At 50.5% G+C, this 18,885-nt stretch overlaps 1 protein-coding gene across 1 annotated transcript in view; it reads left to right on the plus strand.

Annotated features, from left to right (window-relative positions):
- Nucleotides 1-6,558: 6,558 nt before the first annotated feature.
- Nucleotides 6,559-18,885, plus strand: part of LOC137412439 (transient receptor potential cation channel subfamily M member 1) — a 164,863-nt gene continuing 152,536 nt past the window's right edge. Inside the window, exons 1-2 of the mRNA XM_078772685.1 lie at nt 6,559-6,582; nt 13,919-13,998. Coding sequence (XP_078628811.1) covers nt 6,559-6,582; nt 13,919-13,998 — 104 coding nt within the window. The remainder of the gene's footprint in view (nt 6,583-13,918; nt 13,999-18,885) is intronic.

An 18,885-nucleotide genomic window follows, 5' to 3' on the forward strand; every position in this document is an offset into this window, starting at 1 on the left:
GGGGGTCAGAATGGGGGTAGAAACTAAATTGGATGCTCACAGTGAGGAAATGGAGCAGATGAGGGTGGCATCTGGGCAGGAGATGCAAGTGATGGGAGAAGAGATCAGAAGAGGTGTGAGTGAGGAGGTCGGAGGAGTGCGCGAGGAGGTGAGGCACTGTAAGGAGCGCATGGAGAAGGAGGTGAGAAAGGGGACTGTAAAATTGCAAGGTGGTATAGAGGAGTTGACGCTGGGAGTAGAACAACTGACAGTGGGACAAAAGGGGTTGGGGGACCAGGTAAAGAAGAACACAGCGGAAATAGGAGGGTTAAAAGCGACACAAAACGACCTAAAAAATGACTTGATAGCGACACAGAGGCAATGTCAGATGGTGCGTGAGGGACTGACAACGAGGTTGGACGAGGTGACAGAGGTAATGGAGACGAAGGACCGGCAGGTGAGGACGCACATAGAAACGGTCAAGGGGGCCTTAGAGGACGAGCTTGAGGAGACGCACCGGGAAATAAAAGAGGTGAAGCAGAAATTAGAAGAAGTGGAAGAAGGGGTAAGCGAAATTAAGAAGCGACGGAGAGGGGATAAGAAAGAGATCAAAGAGGAAGTAAAAGAATTGGTCCAAAGTCTGTGTTCGGATCGTGATGATGTGCTCATTAACCGGATGAGGGATTCGCAGGTGATAGAGGAGAAGCGAAGAGAAAGAGGACCCGGTGTAAGTGGTGACCAATATGGTCGTGCGTATGATGCGCCAGGTGATTTAATGAGCTTGGGGGTCGAGATGGACCCGGGTGTTCGTGAGAGGCCGTTGGTGAAGTGTGCGACAGGTCTGGTGTGCAAAAAAGGAGGTGTGCGAGAAAGTCCGATTCTGGGGTGCATGAGGAAAGAGTGCGCTGTCAAAAGTAAGGAAGAGTGTACACCTGTGGTGAGTGTTACAGAGGGTGTAACGGGAGAGTGTGCGCGAGAAAGGTGTGTAACGGACGGGTGCATGAGGAAAGAGTGCGCTGTCGAGAGTAAGGGTGAGTGCGCTGTCAAGAGTGGAGGTGAGAGTAGTAAGAGTGACACGGAGCGTGAGTTGGTTGTGACAGGTGAGAAAGGAAGCACACCTGGAATGGTAGAGCGTGTGTGGGAATGCACGCTGGAATTGGTAGTGAGGCACGTGGTTGGGTGTGCCAGTGAGAGCACACCTGTGATCGTCACAGAGGAGGTGACCGAGGAGGGGGCGCGAAGAGGTGTGTTGGTGAGGTGTGCGAGCGACGAATGTGTGCCAAGGTGTTCGGTGGTCAGGTGTGTGACCAAGTCTGTGAGTGGAATGAGTGTACCGAGGTGTGTAAGGAAAGGTACGAGGAGCATGGGAACAGCTGGAGGTATGAGCAAGAAAGGGGTAGCGTATGCATGGAAGCATGCAGGTGAGGCATCGACGGTAACCGGGTTAGCGGTTAGAGCGACTTTTAGCCGAATCGGGCCCTCGGTGCGTGCCGGGCTTCGCGTGCCGCGAGAACCAGCGGGGATCCGAGCCACGGCGGGTTCGAAAGGACCGCCGTACGCGATCCACGCTGGGCCTCGCTTGGAACGGCCGCGTCCGTGCTCAACTAGGCGGAGTGGGCAGCTCGATAGGAAGGGTCGTCATGGCGACCACTTTTTGTTGAGACGTGCCGGCAGGTCGAGATCGGGACATTGGATGGCTCCACACCGAGGTGGTGCGTGGGACCTCGGCCCGGGTAAGCCCCCGTCCCTGCCCCGAATGCGGGACGTATCCAGCCGCTGGCACAAAACAACCCGCATTCATTGCTCTGCTGTACGAAGCCGAGCTTTAGAAGTGAATTGGCGCACCGAGAGGCATTAGTAAGTAGACTGTAATGACGAGGATAGTGTTTTGGCCCCGAAATTAGAAAAACAAAATTTGATGATTGGCAGTAATGATTGGCAGATGATGGGCAGATGATTGGCAAAATTTTTGATTGGCTGAAATTTGGTGTGCCAAATTGATAGTAGGACCTCCCCGATGTGGTGGGATGGCAACTCTGTCATCCCTCACAGACGGGGGGGGCTAAGGAGCACTAGTTTATGGGGTGTATGGCAGTGAAAACTAGCCCGGGTGGGTTAGGATATTGTGTGTAGGGATCTAGCGAAGATGACATTAGGTAACGTTAAGGTTAGTTAGTGACAAGGATACCTGTGGAGGGGACGCAGGTAGATTAGAGTGGATGATAATGACGAGGGAGCGCAATAGTTTAAAGGGACGACTGGGAAGCGCAAGTTTCAGAGGGGAGTAGTTAGATGAGATGATGCTGTGTGAGAACTGGACAGGTGTATGGAGCAGTGTATGAGTAGTGAGTGTTGTGCATCAGCGCGAATGCGCTTGGGGGAGAGAAGGGTGCAGGTGGCATAAGTAGGAGAGCACAGGTGTGCAAGTGCAGGTGTGTGGAATATATGGAGCAGAGAATGAGTGGTGTGGAGAGAGTTGGAGTAAGTGGTACGGAGTGGTGTGCATGGTGCGAAGGTGTGGATGGGGGAAGAGTGGACCCCTTTTCACGAGTACCCGGGGAGGGTAGTTTAAAGAATAGTTAGAAGGTATAGGTAAATTGTGGTTGGATATTGGCATTTGTGGTGCGGTTGCAGAATGGTATTATGGATGGGTGCATTGGTGTGGTGAAATTGGCTGGTCGTGTGGCCTGTTAGTATGAGTGTGAATGGTTGGGCACTCCGCCACTGTTAGATGTCGGCCAGGTGAGGCCGCAGGTGGGCTCTGGGAGCCGTTAGTGTCAGTGGGTGCCTGAGGATCCCGGGTGTGGATCGGGCAGCCCGTGCCAGAGAGGGCACTGAGGGGGTGAGAGTGCGAGAGGGCCTTCCCCAGTTAGTTAGGTTAGGGTGAGGAGCAGGTGAGCTCGGTAGGCAACAACAGTGGTGGAGGTGTGCAGGTGGGCGGACCAGCTAGGAGCGTCACACGACCCAGCCAACGAAATTGTGCGGGGGCACTGAGTGATGAATCGGGGGAGTGAGACCCCAACTTGAGAAGCACCACAGTTTGGTCAATGGGATTTTGGTTTTTAGAACCCATAGTGTAAGTGGGCCAATGGTTTGGCAGGAGAAAGACCCCGGGTAATGTAAAGTTGTTAAAGTCATTTAGGAAATAGTTAGGATTGATGAACCTGTCGCACCATACGCAGCCACTTACCTGAGGTGATGATGATGACTCCACACCTGTGTTTTATTTGTTTTGTGTTGCAGGAAATGAGAATTGCTGTTTGGATTTGTGAGACGCATCACGACGTGGATAAGTCATTGGGGTGATTCCATCTCTCCCTCCTTAGGAGGGACTGATGATGAATTGGTGATGGCAGATTTTGATGTTGAGTTGGAGATGGCAGATTTTGATGAGAGTTGGAAATGGCAAATTTGATTGGTTAGGAGGGAGAGAAGACGAATTTGGTTGATGGGAGGAACGGGGAAGACAGTAGGGACGTTTGTTGATGTGTAAAGTAGATGTTTATGGGTAGTGTTGTGTTTTGTGGATACAGTAAGGGGTAAGGGAGGGGCAATGTAGGTTACCTGGTTGGGGGGGGGGGGGGGCGTACGGTAGGAACGTACCTGTCTCACCTGGTTCCCATGTGCCCCCAGTGTGCATTACCTTGTATTGCGTGCACTTTTGCGCCCTACCACCTTACTCACTTGTCTTCTTTTGTCTCCCACCTCCGAGGATCTGGCTTTGGGGCAGAGAGAGAGGAGAGAGAGGTGCTGGCTCCGCAGTTGTGGGCCTGTACTTCCGCTGCTTGCTGTCTGGATCGATACACCATATGGACCGCAATTTTTGTGGCCGCCCACAATGGACCGCAGTTCTTTTGCGGTCAAGCACCACCCGTGGATGGACCTCTGGGTCAACGTGGCACCTATGCCATACAGGTGAACCACTTTTAGTTGGCCCCCTGACGGCCACAATTAAGAAATGGACGCGGTTGGCGCCTTTCTTTATTTCTAAAGAAGCCAGAAGGCCAAGTGCACTCCATGAAGGCAAGACCAGCGGCAGAACATCGGCCGGCTGCGACACCACTGGTGACCATGGACACTTGATTGTGCATGGTTATTGAACACTTTATTGGTGCACTGGATGGTGCTGACTGTGTGTAATGGGGTGGTGCTTTTGGTGCTTGGACGGGGTGCTCTGCACATTATTAAAGGCCGTAGGGCCACAGGGCACTCGTGGGTTGGTGTATCGATGCTGGCATGCGTGCTCTCCCTATGCATAACATCTGCATGTGTTCCTCAAAGAACAGGTCCTGGATCGTAGTGTAAATATCAGTGTAGTCTTGTATAAATGATGCTCCCTACCGGCTGTATGTTTAGTTTGAGGATGCTTTCCGCGATTCGGTTATCCTGTGGGTGTGTTTCTGTTAGGAGAAGGGTGCAACGTCGCAGGGGGACATATTTACTCATGTGTGAACATCTGTAAAACTGTCGCACTCAGGGTTGAGTTAATAGTAGAGGGAACTACATCTGAGTGCCACACTAAAGTAGGTAAAAATTTATCGGGTCGGGATGCCCCGAGGTAGAGAAGGGTGCAATGTTGCGGATATGGGATTTGCATCCATCCATATCCGCTTGTAAATATTCCCCTATTTCCTCAATACTTCCCAACTATCCCCAATCCCCCATTCCCTAGTCCCATTTTCTGTAAACAACACTCTGTAGACCCGACCTCCCCCTATTTCCCCCATTAAATGTCATGCCCAGGTTCACCGCATCTCATGTAAGACAACTATAGGACATCTTGCTAGTTATTCTTAGTCTATGTCAGTTAAGGACTCGTTTCCATTAATTCTGACCCTTCGTTGCACCAGAATGTGATTGTATGGCACCGTTAGGAAGTTTAGTACCTCCCAATACCTCCCCGCAGCTCTTCCTCACGGTTCAGCAACAACAACAACAACAACAACAGCAACGGCGGCGGCGTGCACAGGGAGTGCGCGTCCTCACTCCGGCTTGGTTGGTAGGGGGTGTTGGGAGGGCATGAGGCCTTCCCAACGAGCCGCCATCGAACATGTGCTCGACGGGGTTACCAAATAGGGGCTCCCTGTCAGCTCCTCATCAAGGGCGGAGCCCGGTAACCCCCGCACCCAATGGAAGCGGCGGACCGGCCCCAGGGGGGCGGAGCCAACCAGCCGAGGGCGTGTCAATCCCCGCTGAGCATGCGCAGGAAGAGGGAGGTGACGTCAGATGCGCGCTGAGCTTGGAGCAAGCAAGACGTACCCTCCGAGCGCTGTGAGGCCTCCCCGCATCTCTGGACTGGACCGTGCTTTATCCTGTCCCCGAGCCAAGGTGCACCTTGTGCTATCGACTACCTGTCCCTTCCTGCCATCAATCCCTGTGTAAGTCAGCCTTGTTCCGTTTGTCTGTGGTCTGTCTGGGCTAAGATAAGACGGTAATTAAGTGCCCATCTCTTCTGTGTCTTTTACCTCACTCTGCCGTGTAATCTACCCCCTTTTCTCCACCACTGTAATTATACCCTCCTCCGGAGGTCTTGAGAACTGTACCCTTTGCGTCGTTTCATCTATCCCAGTCGTTGTGTCCTTTCCATCATTGATTTAGCATAGCGCGATTTGGTCAACGTCTGGGTGGAATCGGGGTCTAGTCGGGGAATAACTGTTCGGTCGCGGTCATACCAACCGCTCGGTCAAAATAACATCTAAACCGCGTCCGTAACAATATATATTGGTGTATATATATATATATATATATATATATATATATATATATATATATATATTGTTACGGACCGCGGATAAGATGTTGGTTTTGCCGAGCGGAGGCCCCGCGGCCCTAACAGTTACCCCGACTAACCCGATTCCCGAACGTTGGCCGGATAGCGCCACAGATATTCAATATGGAAAAGACAAAAGTGACACGGATGTGAAGAAGAAGAAGAAGAAGACGAAAAGGTTGGAAATACAACTAAATTTATTCCTATTATTTACATGCTCAAAGTAACCAAGGAAGAAGGAATATACAGGGGGCTGCAAAATATATATATATATATACAGGGGGCTGCAAAAGTAGGTATACAGTAATGGAAAACAAAACGTGCGCACAAAACGTATTTTATTGATTATACAAGCATATCAATAATAACATCAAAAATAAACATATCAATAATAAACATATTAAAAATGGTAATAATGATTTTAATGAATTAAATGAATTCTAGTATTAAATGAATCCTAGCACCACTATTATAATACTGGTAATACTGGTATAATCCTTACTGTATACCTACTTTTGCAGCCCCCTGTGTATATATATGTATACAATATATATATATATATATATATATATATATATATATATATTGTTACGGTTTCGCGACCCTCCTGCCCTTACCAAGGGGAGATTAAGCCCCTTGTTCTTTTTGGGTCGGCGCAACCGAGGGCCTTGAATCGCCCCTCCCGGGCAAACGCAGGGTAGGGTTCCGGGACGATGTTCGCACGTACCTAAGTACCTGCGCCGCCACGGAAGCGGGGAATCAAGGTGCGAGCCATGCGAAATTTGAGTACACCGAGCGGATTGCGTACCATGTGGTTCGTGCAGTTACCTCTGGTATTGGAACCCGATTAGAGGTGTTTTATTCATACCACGCTTAGTCAATAGATGGAAGGGACGAGACGGTCGAATAAACGGAAGAACACAGGTTTAATAATTATTCACACTATTATGTACAAGGATCAGTAGAAAGCAGAGACACAGAGCAGCCTTATACAGTCTTAACTTATCCCCAGACACGGGCCCGATCACACTCACAGGGGGAAATGAAGAAAGGATGATGTTCACGCGCTGAATGCGCCGATTTGGTCGTCCAGGAATGGCTTCGCCCGGCGTGGCTCTCCCCGGTCACAGCACGTCCCTCGAGGAAGGCAAGCAGGTGGCGGAAGGGATCCTTGCAGCGCGTCTCTCGAACAAAGGGCAGAGCAGGCAGCCGGGAGGGAAATGTACGCGTCTCTCGCCAGGCTTGGCGGTTTCTCACAGCGCGATTAATTACCGGCACGCTCTCACTCGCGTAACTCAATGGAGGTTCTGCCTCAAGCTCAACCGAGCGCTTAATTTGAAAGAGCGCCTTGTAACTTGGTTCATGCGCGTCTTCTCTCAGAACTCGTTCAACAAGAGCCTCTCCCTTCTCATAACTTGGTTCAGCTCACCTCTCCGCAGAACTCCTGTGGGGGGCTTTGCGCAACGGGTTATATTGCCAACCCCCTTAGCTCGCTCGAATGTTCTAACCATGCCTCTTGACGCAGTGACGCAGCCACTCCCTTCGTGCCCTGATTGGTGGCTCACTCTTACTGTCGGCTTCTCCTCCGCCTTCCTTCGGTCTTGCCTCGACTTGCCAGGCCTGCCTCGTGTTAATTTGCGCCAAAAGCCAAAGGCGGCATAAGGTGGCATAAGGCGGCATAAGGCGGCATAAGGCAATGAAAGGACCTACCTCTCATTATTCTACTCAACTGAAGACTAACACAGGAAAAGGACTATGCTTACACATACTAAGAAATAACTGAACTATCGCGAGGCTACGTTTTGTCGTGGGACAAAACTATGAGGGGGAAAATTAACCTTTATTGTACAAACTCAAAACCACAACACTACCCCACTCCCTCATCAGACTCGTCCCCGAGTCGAACCTAAAAATTGGAACGACCGGTTTTGAGAATGATATGCAAATTACTTTTACTTTTACGTGTGACATCTAGGTGTGGTTCCCCCTAACATTTACTCTAACCCGTGTATGCGACAGTTTTAAAACACAAAATATGTCCCCCCCTATTGCGTTGAGTAGCTATCTAACAGATTCACGCCCACAAATAACCGAATCCGGAATTTGTCAAACTAAACACATAGCCGGTGGGCAGCATTTTATATTTACAAGCACAGAAAAACTTACTCTTATTTACAATTCTATGACCCAGGACCTGTCCTTTTTGAAGAGAAGATTGGAGGGGAGAGAAAGCACAGCAAAACCAAACACACACTCATAAATTCATAACATTTGCTGCTTGCTTCTTGCATCTTGCTTCTTGCTTCTTCTGTGTGCCTATCAAACCGGCTAGCCCCCGGACCAGCATACAGGCCATTCCTGATCTTCAGGGCTATCTACTTAACAAATCTTCTCGTCCCTAGCACACCATAGTAAAAATGCACAACAAATGCGTTTATTGTATGTCTTTGCCAAGCAGGGCCAACCTCATGTGGTCCGACTGCGTGACATTAATGCCACTCAAAATAAGTGGTCCGAAGATGCAAGGTGATGCTGCAGAAAGGTGCTGCACAGCAGAGGTGTAAGGCCACAAGACTTGTGGTCCATAAGTGTGTGTGGTGCAGCAAAGTGTTTGTGGCAGCAAAGTGCTGCACAGGAGCAGCAAAGTGTTTGTGGCCGCAAAGTGCTGCACAGGTGCAGCAAAGTTATAACAACAGGATACGGCAGCAAAGTGCCACGCAGTTCGGCTGCACATATGTAGCAAAGTGCAGCAGGGATGCTGCACAGGTCGATGGTGCTGCACAGTTCCACCTCCAAAATGGTCCTGGGGTGGGAGAAGAGACAAAGCATGACCAGCAAAGTGGAAAGGGCGCAAAGGTACACAGCAACACAAGGTAATGCAGCGTGAGGGGCGCGGAGGAGCGAGCAGAGCAGACTCGTCCCTAGCCGTCCGTACCCCCCATCGTCGGCTTACACTACCCTAGCCCTTCCTAGTATTTACAAATTCGTCTCTACATCTTGTCTCCCATATCCCCCTCTATTTCAAATTCGTCTCCCAATCCCTCCCAGGAAGGAAGGAATGGAACAAACACAATGTACCATTACGTCATGATGCGTCTCACTTACTCAAACAGTCCACAGAGCCCTGGTGTGGAGCTTCGTCCTCCTTGGTGATTGGCTGTGGATGGTGCGCAGGGATTTCTCTTCCTAACGACACTACTGACATTTTACTTTTAACCTACCCAGGTGTCGTACCCTGCCAATCGGCCTCTTTAAACGATGTGGTTCTAAGAACCCGAATTCCCATTGTCCACTCTGTGGTGCCCCTGAAATTTGGGTCTCACTCCCTCAAATTTTCACTCTGTGCCTTTGCACAATTTCGGGGCTGGGTCGTGTGGCTCCACTAGCAGGTCTACCTACCTGTGCACCTCCGCCACTGAAGTCGCCACTCGAGCTTACCTGCTCCTGTGACTACCTAAACTGGGGAAGGCCCCTCCTGGCACTTTACCCCCTGATGCCCACCTTGGCATTGGGCACCCCGGGTCCTTCCTTTGGATCCTCGGGCCCCACTCACAACTACCCTAACTGGCTCCCAGAGCCTACCTGTGGCCTCATCTGGCTGACAAACTACCAGTGGCGGAGTGCCCCAATAACCATACGCACCAATTAAACCAAACGCCCAGCCATTCCATATGCTCATGCACCCTCCAAAGCACTACTTTGCCACTACCCGCACCACAGGTGTCAATATCCATACAAATTTTGCCTAAGCCCTCTACCTGGCTTGACACTAACCCCCCCGGGCTTTCACGAATGGGCTCCATCTCCCCCCATTCACTCCTTCGCAACATGCATTCAACACCTTATATTCCCACACCAAGCATTCCACACTTTTACTTTCACACACCATTTATGTCACACACCAAATATTTCCACACCTTTCGTCTTGCACACTACTTCCCATACACCTCAACACAACTCCATGTATTTCCACACACACACAGCATCATCTATCTAACTACTTCCCCTAAGACTCGTGCTTTCCCGTCGTCCCTTTACACTAAGCACTCCCTTCGTCATTATCAACCACCTAAACTGTCTACGTCCCCACTACAGGTACAGTGTCACTACTTAATTCTCATGTCCTCTACTGTCTGCTAATTCCCTATCATTATCCTAGCCCTCCCTCGGCTAGCTTCGGTGCCCCATGGAGGTAACCATTGCTGGCACCTCCATGTGCCTATCACTGCCATCCCCCTAAACTAATGCTCATGGGCCCTGGGCGTGTGAGGAATGGTCAGACTACCATTCCTCCACGTAGGGTACACTAACCTCATCAGTCCACTACACTTGAACCTCACCAAGTGGATGTACATTGTCACCACGGCTCGGCCTCGGTGGGCCGAGCGATCCATGTGGGTGGTTTGTCTCCTGTATGGAGTGTCCGTCCGGCATTTTCGATCCAAAGAGGGAGGTATGGATGGGCCGAGGTGCAGGGCCCCATCCCTGCGCGGGGCCTCGCGGTCCCACGCACGATGACCCAACCGCCCACGGCCGGAGCACCGCACCCACCAAGGTGCGCGGCTCCGAAATCTCCTACCTCCCCTTGAACCTCGCCGATTGCCTTTGCCGCCACGGCACGGCACCAACCCTACAGTGCGGGGGCCGGCACGGGTCGTGCACGGCGGTCCTTGTGACACCGCCGCAGCATTGATCCCCACCGGTCCCTGCCGCACACCACTCACCGGGGGCTCGCGTCGGCTATCCGTCGCGCTAAACGCTACCGTGGTCGGTGTCGATGCTTGAGCCGCCTCCTCACACCTTGCGACCCACTCCGCACTCGCACACCCAGGCGTCCCCACGCCTCCCATACACTCCACTACCGCACACCTAGGTGCACTCACGCCCCTCACACACTTCAGTACGCACTCTTCTTCTACGCACTCTTCTACCGCACAACCAGGCGCACACGCGCCTTCCACACACTTCATTAACACACACCCTCGCACACACCCTGGCGCACACTCTTCCGTTACACACTCTGTAACCCCCCCCCCCCGGGTGTGCACTAGTGCACACACACTACAACACGCTCTGGTGTGCACTCCTGCACACTCTCTGTAACACACTCTCCCCACACACAGTCTGGTGTGCATTCTCCCTCACACTCTGTAACACCCTCACGTGTGCACTCTCCTGTTACACACCCAATCATCGCACACCCGGGCGCACACTTTTTCGTTACACACTCTTCTCGTGCACATTCCATCGCACACTTTTCTCACATACACTCGTGCTCCGGTGCACACTCTCTCTCATACCGCGCACCAGCCGCCCTCGTACACCACACAATGGACCTTCCGCGACCGCCCGGGTTTCGTCTCTGTCCCAAGCGCGCCAAAAACTCATTCACGCCAAACGCATTCGCGCCATTATTTTCACTCACCTCGGGGTCCTCCTTTTCCGCCAGCACCTGCAAACTCTTTATTTCGTCAGCAAGCACAGCGTCACGGTGTAAATACAAACTTTGGGTGCATTTCATTACTTTCTCCCCTGATTTATTTCCTGATTCTGCCGTCTCTTCGGCCCCAATTGTTTCTTCAATTTGAATTATTTCTTTGACGACCGCCGGCGCGCATGTAATTTCTTTGTCCAATTCGGCGACCGTCGGTTTTTCTACACCCCGCGTCACGATTTCTATAGCCCCGGTCAACTTACCTGCGCTCTGCTAAGCACGCTCCCCACGCGTTCCTCACATCGCTTCACCTCGTCGCGCTGCATTGCGACCTCCTCGCTCAACCCATGCCTAATGTTCTCCCCTGCCTCTTCCATGTCCCTTTTTGATTCTGCCCTCAATTTTTCCATATCACAACTTGCTTCGTCTCTCTGGGTGTCCATTTGGTTTTCCAACCCATTTTTCACATCTTCCAATTCCCGGGTGGACTTGCCCCCCAATTCCTTCATTTGGCCACCCATTTTATTTATGTTATCATTCACTTTCTCGAAGCTCGCCGCGAGTTGAATCATAACAAGACCCCAGTCCCCTGGCGCCGCGGGCTCGGCTCTCGCCGCCACGTGCGAGGCGCCGCCATTTCCTTCACCAGCGACCGCACCCTCTTCGGCTTCCTCCATTACCAACTGCCCTTCTCGGTCCTGGGTTATCAATTCTACCTCTACATCATCTTCTAGTACTCCCACTGGCATTCGACTGCCTTGGCTAGCCATGGTACGAATATAAATTTTGCTTTTTAATACTAAATTTCGTCCGCTCGTAATTTTCGAGTGCGTGAAGCGCAATCCCGGTCCAATCCCACTCCTGGACACCAAATGTTATGGTTTCGCGACCCTCCTGCCCTTACCAAGGGGAGATTAAGCCCCTTCTTCTTTTTGATCCAGCGCAACCGAGAGACTTGAATCGCCCCTCCCGGGCAAACGCAGGGTAGGGTTCCGGGACGATGTTCGCACGTACCTAAGTACCTGCGCCACCGCGGAAGCGGGGAATCAAGCCTCGCATGAGCCACGCGTAATTTGAGTACACCGAGCGGATTGCGTACCACGTGGTCCGTGTAGTTACCTCTGGTATTGGAACCCGATTAGAGCGGTTTTATTCGTACCACGCTTAGTCAATAGATGGAAGGGACGAGACGGTCGAATAAAAGGAAGAACACAGGTTTAATCATTATTCACACTATTATGCACAAGGTTCGGTAGAAAGCAGAGACACAGAGCAGCCTTATACAGTCTTAACTTATCCCCAGACATGGGCCCGATCACACTCACAGGGGGAAATGAAGAAAGGATGATGTTCACGCGCTGGACGCGCCGACTTGGTCGTCCAGGAACGGCTTCGCCCGGCGTGGCTCTCCCCGGTCACAGCACGTCCCTCGAGGAAGGCAAGCAGGCGGCGGAAGGGATCCTTGCAGTGCGTCTCTCGAACAAAGGGCAGAGCAGGCAGGCGGGAGGGAAATGTACGCGTCTCTTGCCAGGCTTTGCGGTTTCTCACAGCGCGATTAATTACCGGCGTGCTCTCACTCGCGTAACTCAATGGAGGTTCTGCCTCAAGCTCAACCGAGCGCTTAATTTGTAAGAGCGCCTTATAACTTGGTTCATGCGCGTCTTCTCTCAGAACTCGTTCAACAAGCGCCTCTCCATTCTCATAACTTGGTTCAGCTCACCTTTCCGCAGAACTCCTGGGGGGCTTCGCGCAATGGGTTATATTGCCAACTCCCTTAGCTTGCTCGAATGTTCTAACCACGCCTCTTGACGCAGTGATGCAGCCACTCCCTTTGAGCCCTGATTGGCGGCTCGCTCTTACTGTCGGCTTCTCCTCCGCCTTCCTTCGGTCTTGCCTCGACTTGCCAGGCCTGCCTTGTGTTAATTTGCGCCAAAAGCCAAAGGCGGCATAAGGCAGCATAAGGCAATGAAAGGACCTAACTCTCATTATTCTACTCAACTGAAGACTAACACAGGAAAAGGACTATGCTTACACATACTAAGAAATAACTGAACTATCGCGTGGCTACATGTTGTAGTGGGACTAAACTATGAGGGGGAAAATTAACCTTTATTGTTCAAACTCAAAACCGCAACAATATATATATATACATACACTAGCTGAATTTTCGAGACCTGGCATGGTCAGGGGGAATTTTCGAGAGGGGGAGGGGATAGATGTACGCTGTCTTTTGGGAGGGGGGGGGGGAGGTTGACAGTCCCGTCTGTTTTTTTTGGGGGCGGGGGGGAGTGAAGGAGGCCAAATTTACTCATGTGAAGGGTGCTTCTTACCTCAGCGTTGCCTGCTGGAAATTGGAATTCCCTCTGGCACCAGCATGAGGTGGCGCTACGCGGTACACATTTACATAGGGAATTTACCCCCCACACAAAGTTGGAGTTGTACCCCGAGTTTGGAGTGTGTAACTTAAAATATGTGGCTGTACATAAGGAAATAAACAGACAAAGACAGAGAGAGAGGGACACAATGACGTTTAAATACTGTATATTCAGGTGTACTTTATCTACCTTTGTGGTCTGAGAGGCGACAATTTTTGGAATGATTCCAAAAATAGATTATGATGTGTTGGCATACTGTATGTGTTGCTTTTATTTCTGAGGTAATCCTGTCAATAACTCTGTTTATTCCTCTGTTTTACATCACCTGCACCTTGTTACAATAACCTTGACTTTTTGCAGGTCCAGCAGTCATGGATAGAGTCCACACTTTGTAAGTGTGAATGTGTGCACTTCTTGCTGGATCCCAAGAACCCAACAAGGTAATATTGTTTACTTGGAAAGGTACACGCGTTGCCGGACAACGCTGGGTTCCTCATCCCACTACTCCCCGCCCCTCTTCCCACCCTACTCCCTCCTGACTCCAACACCATGCCTTCCCCTCCCAACTTCCACCCCACACTCCCTCCCTACGGACTCCATCCCCACCCCTTCCCTCCTCCCACCCCCTCTCTCTGGACTCCTACCCCACCCCTTCCCTCCTCCCACCCCCTCTCTCTGGACTCTCACACCTTCCCCTCACTCTGCGCATCTCTCCCCCTGCCTCCTCCCAGCCCACCTCCTCCCTCCAGACTTGCACCTCACTCCTCCATCCTCCCTCCGAACTCCTACCCATTCCCCTTCCTCTCCCCCTCCCTCTGAACTCCCACCTCACCCCTTCCCCTCCATCCTCCCTCCTCCCCATATCCCACCTACCCTGCCCCTCCCTTCCTCCTCCTGCCTCCTCGCACTACTCCTTCCAGACTCGCACCCTTCCCCACGAGAGCAAACATCGAAGAATAGCACTCAAAGTTGAGCAACACACATTACGAATATTTAAGCAAAATAAGACACGTCCGAGAACAACCTGGAGGAGAGCAGTGGAAAAAGAAAGAATAGAGACGGGATGGAGATCATGGAATGAAGCCAGGCCGATGGACAGAAACAGGGCAGACTGGACAGTACGCACTGCAGCCTTATCGTCCACTAGTCTCGAAGAGGATGGATGAGATGAGGAGCAAAAAGCCAAATAAAGGGAATGGTGAAACAGTGGGGTGTTCCATTACCAAGCAGTTTGTTGAGCACTCGCCAGGTGGCTTAAGCATTCCAATGAAATGGGTGATAAGGACTGGCTGCCTTGGCAAGCGATTCGCGGTGCACACAGCAAAGATCAGGCAATCGATGATTCTCGCTTTATTGAAATTCCTGGCGTGACTCGGCGCGCTCCGCGAGCCTCACCACACGTCGTTTCAGAGGGGTAGGCATCTTTGACCATTTCGGTGTCTTTTGGGTCTTCATGGTGTTTTGGGTCTTCAGGGCCATTTGGGTCTTCTGGGTCTTTTGGATCCTCTGGACCTTTAAGGGTATTTTTGGGTCTTTGATGTGTTTTTGGGTCTTCAGGGTCTTTTGGGTCTTTGGTGTCTTCAGAGGCTTTTGGGTCTTTAGGGTCTTCAGTGTCTTTTGGGGTGCAGGGTCTTCGGGGTGTTTTGGGTCTTCGGGGTGTTTTGGGTCTTCGGTGTGTTTTTTTTTGTTTGTTTTTGTTTACTGAATCGAGGCTCGTGAAAGAGCTAACATTTACTTCACAAACAAATCAACCAGACAAACAAAATACCCAAAAAGAGGGAGCGGAAGACAAGATGGGGAGAGAAGGGGAAGCACACAAACACAACATCCGAGAGCAGGGAGATGTGTGGAAGGGAGAGGGCCCGGGGGGAGGAGGCATGGGAAGGGGGGGGGGGGGAGGGAGAAGTATAAAACACAAAGACACCAAGGACTTCCTGGACAGAAGTTGGTATTTCAAAAAAGTGGAATTGGGGTGAAATTAGCGGGGGAAGAAAAGATCAAGGTTTTGGATGGGGGAAGATAAGAGATGGTGGTGAACAGCTGTTTTAAAGACTTGGAGGGTGGAGTGGGATTGAAGAGAGTGAGGGAGTTTGTTCCAGAGGCGGGAGAAAAGAGGAATGAAGGAGTGAAGGTGAGCAGAGAGTCTTGATTTTGGCAGTTTAACCATAAGAGGGTTGCAGGCAGATCTTGTGCGACCTGTAGGAATATTTGCGGGACAGAGCCCAGAGAGAGCTGGGGGGGGCAAGGCCAGAGAGGAGTCGGTAGAAGACGGAAAGACCACCAACCTGCCTGCGGTGAGTGAGTGAGAGGCCCTTGGAGTTAGCTTCATTGCGGGAGATTCCAATGATTCTGAATGCTTTGGTTTCAACAGCGTGAAGGCGAGCTAGGTGTGAGGCAGGAGCACCAGCCCAGAGGGGAGAGCAGTATTCCATTGAGCTGCAGATGAAAGCCTTGTATGTGGTGAGGAGCTCAGGTGTGCCAAGGAAGGACTTCGCACGATGGAGGATGCCCAGTCGGCGACTGGCTTTGGAGGCCAGATTTGAAATGTGGTTTTCCCAGGAAAGATCATGGCAGATAGTGAGACCCAAAAGCTTGAGTGACAGAACTTCTTGGAGAGGATTATTCAGAAAGTGGATGGGAGGGTTGTCCAGTCGGTCTTTTCGGAGAGACATCGTAAGAGTGTGAGATTTGTCAGGATTGAAAGACATGTTCCACTTGTTTGCCCAGTCTGTGATTTTGTCCAGGTCTGCAGAGAGTGAGGAGGCTGCAGACTGCCGATCTGAGGGATGAAGAATGGAGCGACAGAGAGTAGAGTCGTCAGCAAAGAGATAGAGAGGATTTTCAAGAGAGTCAGAGTTTTGGGTCTTTGAGGTGTTTTGGGTCTTTGTGGTGTTTTGGATCTTCGGGGTGTTTTGGGTCTTCGGGGTGTTTTGGGTCTTTGAGGTATTTATGGGTTTTCAGGGGTCTTGGTGGTCTGAAGGGTCTTGGGGATATTAAAGTGTCGTCAAAGGTCTGAGGGGTCTCAGCAGTCTTAACCCAATTAAGAGGGTTAATTAAGAGGATGGTAATTTAATTTGAAGAAGAAGAAGACGTTTTCGTCGCTTTTAAACATACGTACATACATCGTGAACCATATACGTTTGCTCTATTGTAATAAGATTTTCATTGGTAGTACATTTTTGGTCGTGCATTTTTCATTAGCCTTGTGTTGGCTTTGCTGTTAGGGTGCCGGCTTGGTGTCCTAGGGCCTTGGGTTCGTAATCCCAGTCCATTGATGAATAACACCCGGGTTGTTGACTTACTACTCAGCCTGTCATCCTTCCGAGGTCAGCAAATTGAGTACCAGCTCACTGGTAATTTCGTGTGTGTGCAACAGGTGATTGACAGGGTTGGCGGCAGGAAGGCATCCGGCCATAAAGCATTGCTTCAAAAAAGGGGACACTGTGCCCGAAAAAAAAGTCCATCCCCCACTCTGTGGGGAAAAATGGCCTCTTAAGGCTGTTATTTATGTTTTTTTCTTGTAATTATTTTCATTGCACTTACTGAAGTTACACTTTCGGCATATTCTCTCATCCTTTCTTCACTCAATATAATTCTCAGAATACACAGGAGTTACAGGGGGTTTGACTGACATGGGATGTTATATAAAAGATTGTGACCCATAAATGAAGTCTATATACATCTGGGATCACCTGCTGGGCTCACAACCTTGACAACGATCTGCAGGAAATATATGGACAGCCACAAACCAACATGGCCGTATCTGCAAAAAGGGGCGCTTTTTGCTGTCGTCACCGATCCTGGTTTATCTGTCTCATATAAAACAGGTTTGTAACGACCCAAATACAGACTTGGCATTTAATATGGAATATTTTTTTTGTGGGGGTGAACTTACTTTTCAAGTTGACTTAGAACCAAAAGTTCATTGGAATTATGTTGAAATTATTCTAGATTTTGTTAATGTGACCTTTAAAAGAAACAAAAACCACATTTGACATTTCGAAGCAAATAAATTGATCCTTGAAAGTGATGTAAACTGATATCAAACTCAATTCATGGACAGTACTGTGTTAAACTTCTGTACGTTTTCCAGAAGTATCTCTTTATTTTGCACATTAGCCAATTTTTTTTTAAACAAAAACAAAAGTTAAATTACGACTGGGATTACAGACAGTAAAATTACAGTTCAGTACTTCGTGTAACCCCCACGAGCATTCAGGAGAGCACGTACACGTTGAGGCATGCTGTTCACGAGATTTGCCAAGGTTTGGACAGGAATCGCTTGTCATGCAGTGACAATAGCCTGCTGCAATTCACGCACAGAGGTCGGCTGCTGGTCCAAGTGGTCGATTTGACGTGTTAATTCTGCCCACAAGGTCTCTATCGAATTCATATCCAGGGACATGGCAGGCCACTCCATATGCTCTACACCACGGTCAGTAAGAAAGTGTTGGATCATGCGAGCACGATGAGGCCGTGCATTGTCATCTTGGAAGACAAAGTTTCCTCGAAAGACTGCACGAGCAAATGGAAGCAATGTTTCTTCCAGAATGGCCCTGTACTTGAACTGGTTCAGGTTTCCATTCAGAACAATCAGGTCAGTTTTGCCCCCTGCATGAAAAGCAGCCCAAACGGTCACCCCACCACCTCCAGCTTGGACTCTTGGCACTATACAAGCTTTGTTGTAGGCTTCATGCACATGTCTGCGCACTCGGACGCGGCCATCTTGACGATAGGCCAGAAATCTAGACTCGTCACTGAAGATCACGTGATTCCAGTGTCCTGGTTGCCATTGACGGTGCTCTCTGGCCCACTGCATTCGGCGCTGGCGGTGTTGTCTGGTCAGGCGTGGCTTTCTCAGGGGACGCCTGGCACGATAGCCTGCTTGAACCAGTCGTTGGTTGACTAGCCTTCTGGATACAGGCACATTTGTCAGTTGCTGCCATTCAGCCCTAAGCCGATTAGCTGACTTGGTACGGCCATTGCGGTCTAACCGGTGCAGCTGGCGATTATCCCTCCTTGTGGTTCTGCGGGGACGTCCTGGCCTCGGTATTGGAGTAGGGACACCCCTCTGAGCATTTCGTTTCAGGATCTTTGACACCTGACCTTGAGTGATGCCATACTGCCGAGCAACAGCACGCTGTTTCATGCCGTAATTTCGTAAAGCCACCACTCCATGACAAACAGCATTGTCGAGTTGACGGACCATCTCCAGAGGAAGCGGCAATAACTTTTGGAGATGTGCAGCAGTTGTTTTCCACTAATACAGAACGCAACAACCCTTGTATACCCGACTGTGAAGCCAATCATCAAATGCACCTGTCCAT

This window comes from Myxine glutinosa, chromosome 2 (genome assembly GCF_964187855.1).
Source record: "Myxine glutinosa chromosome 2, kmMyxGlut1.1, whole genome shotgun sequence".
NCBI classification, from domain to species: domain Eukaryota; kingdom Metazoa; phylum Chordata; class Myxini; order Myxiniformes; family Myxinidae; genus Myxine; species Myxine glutinosa.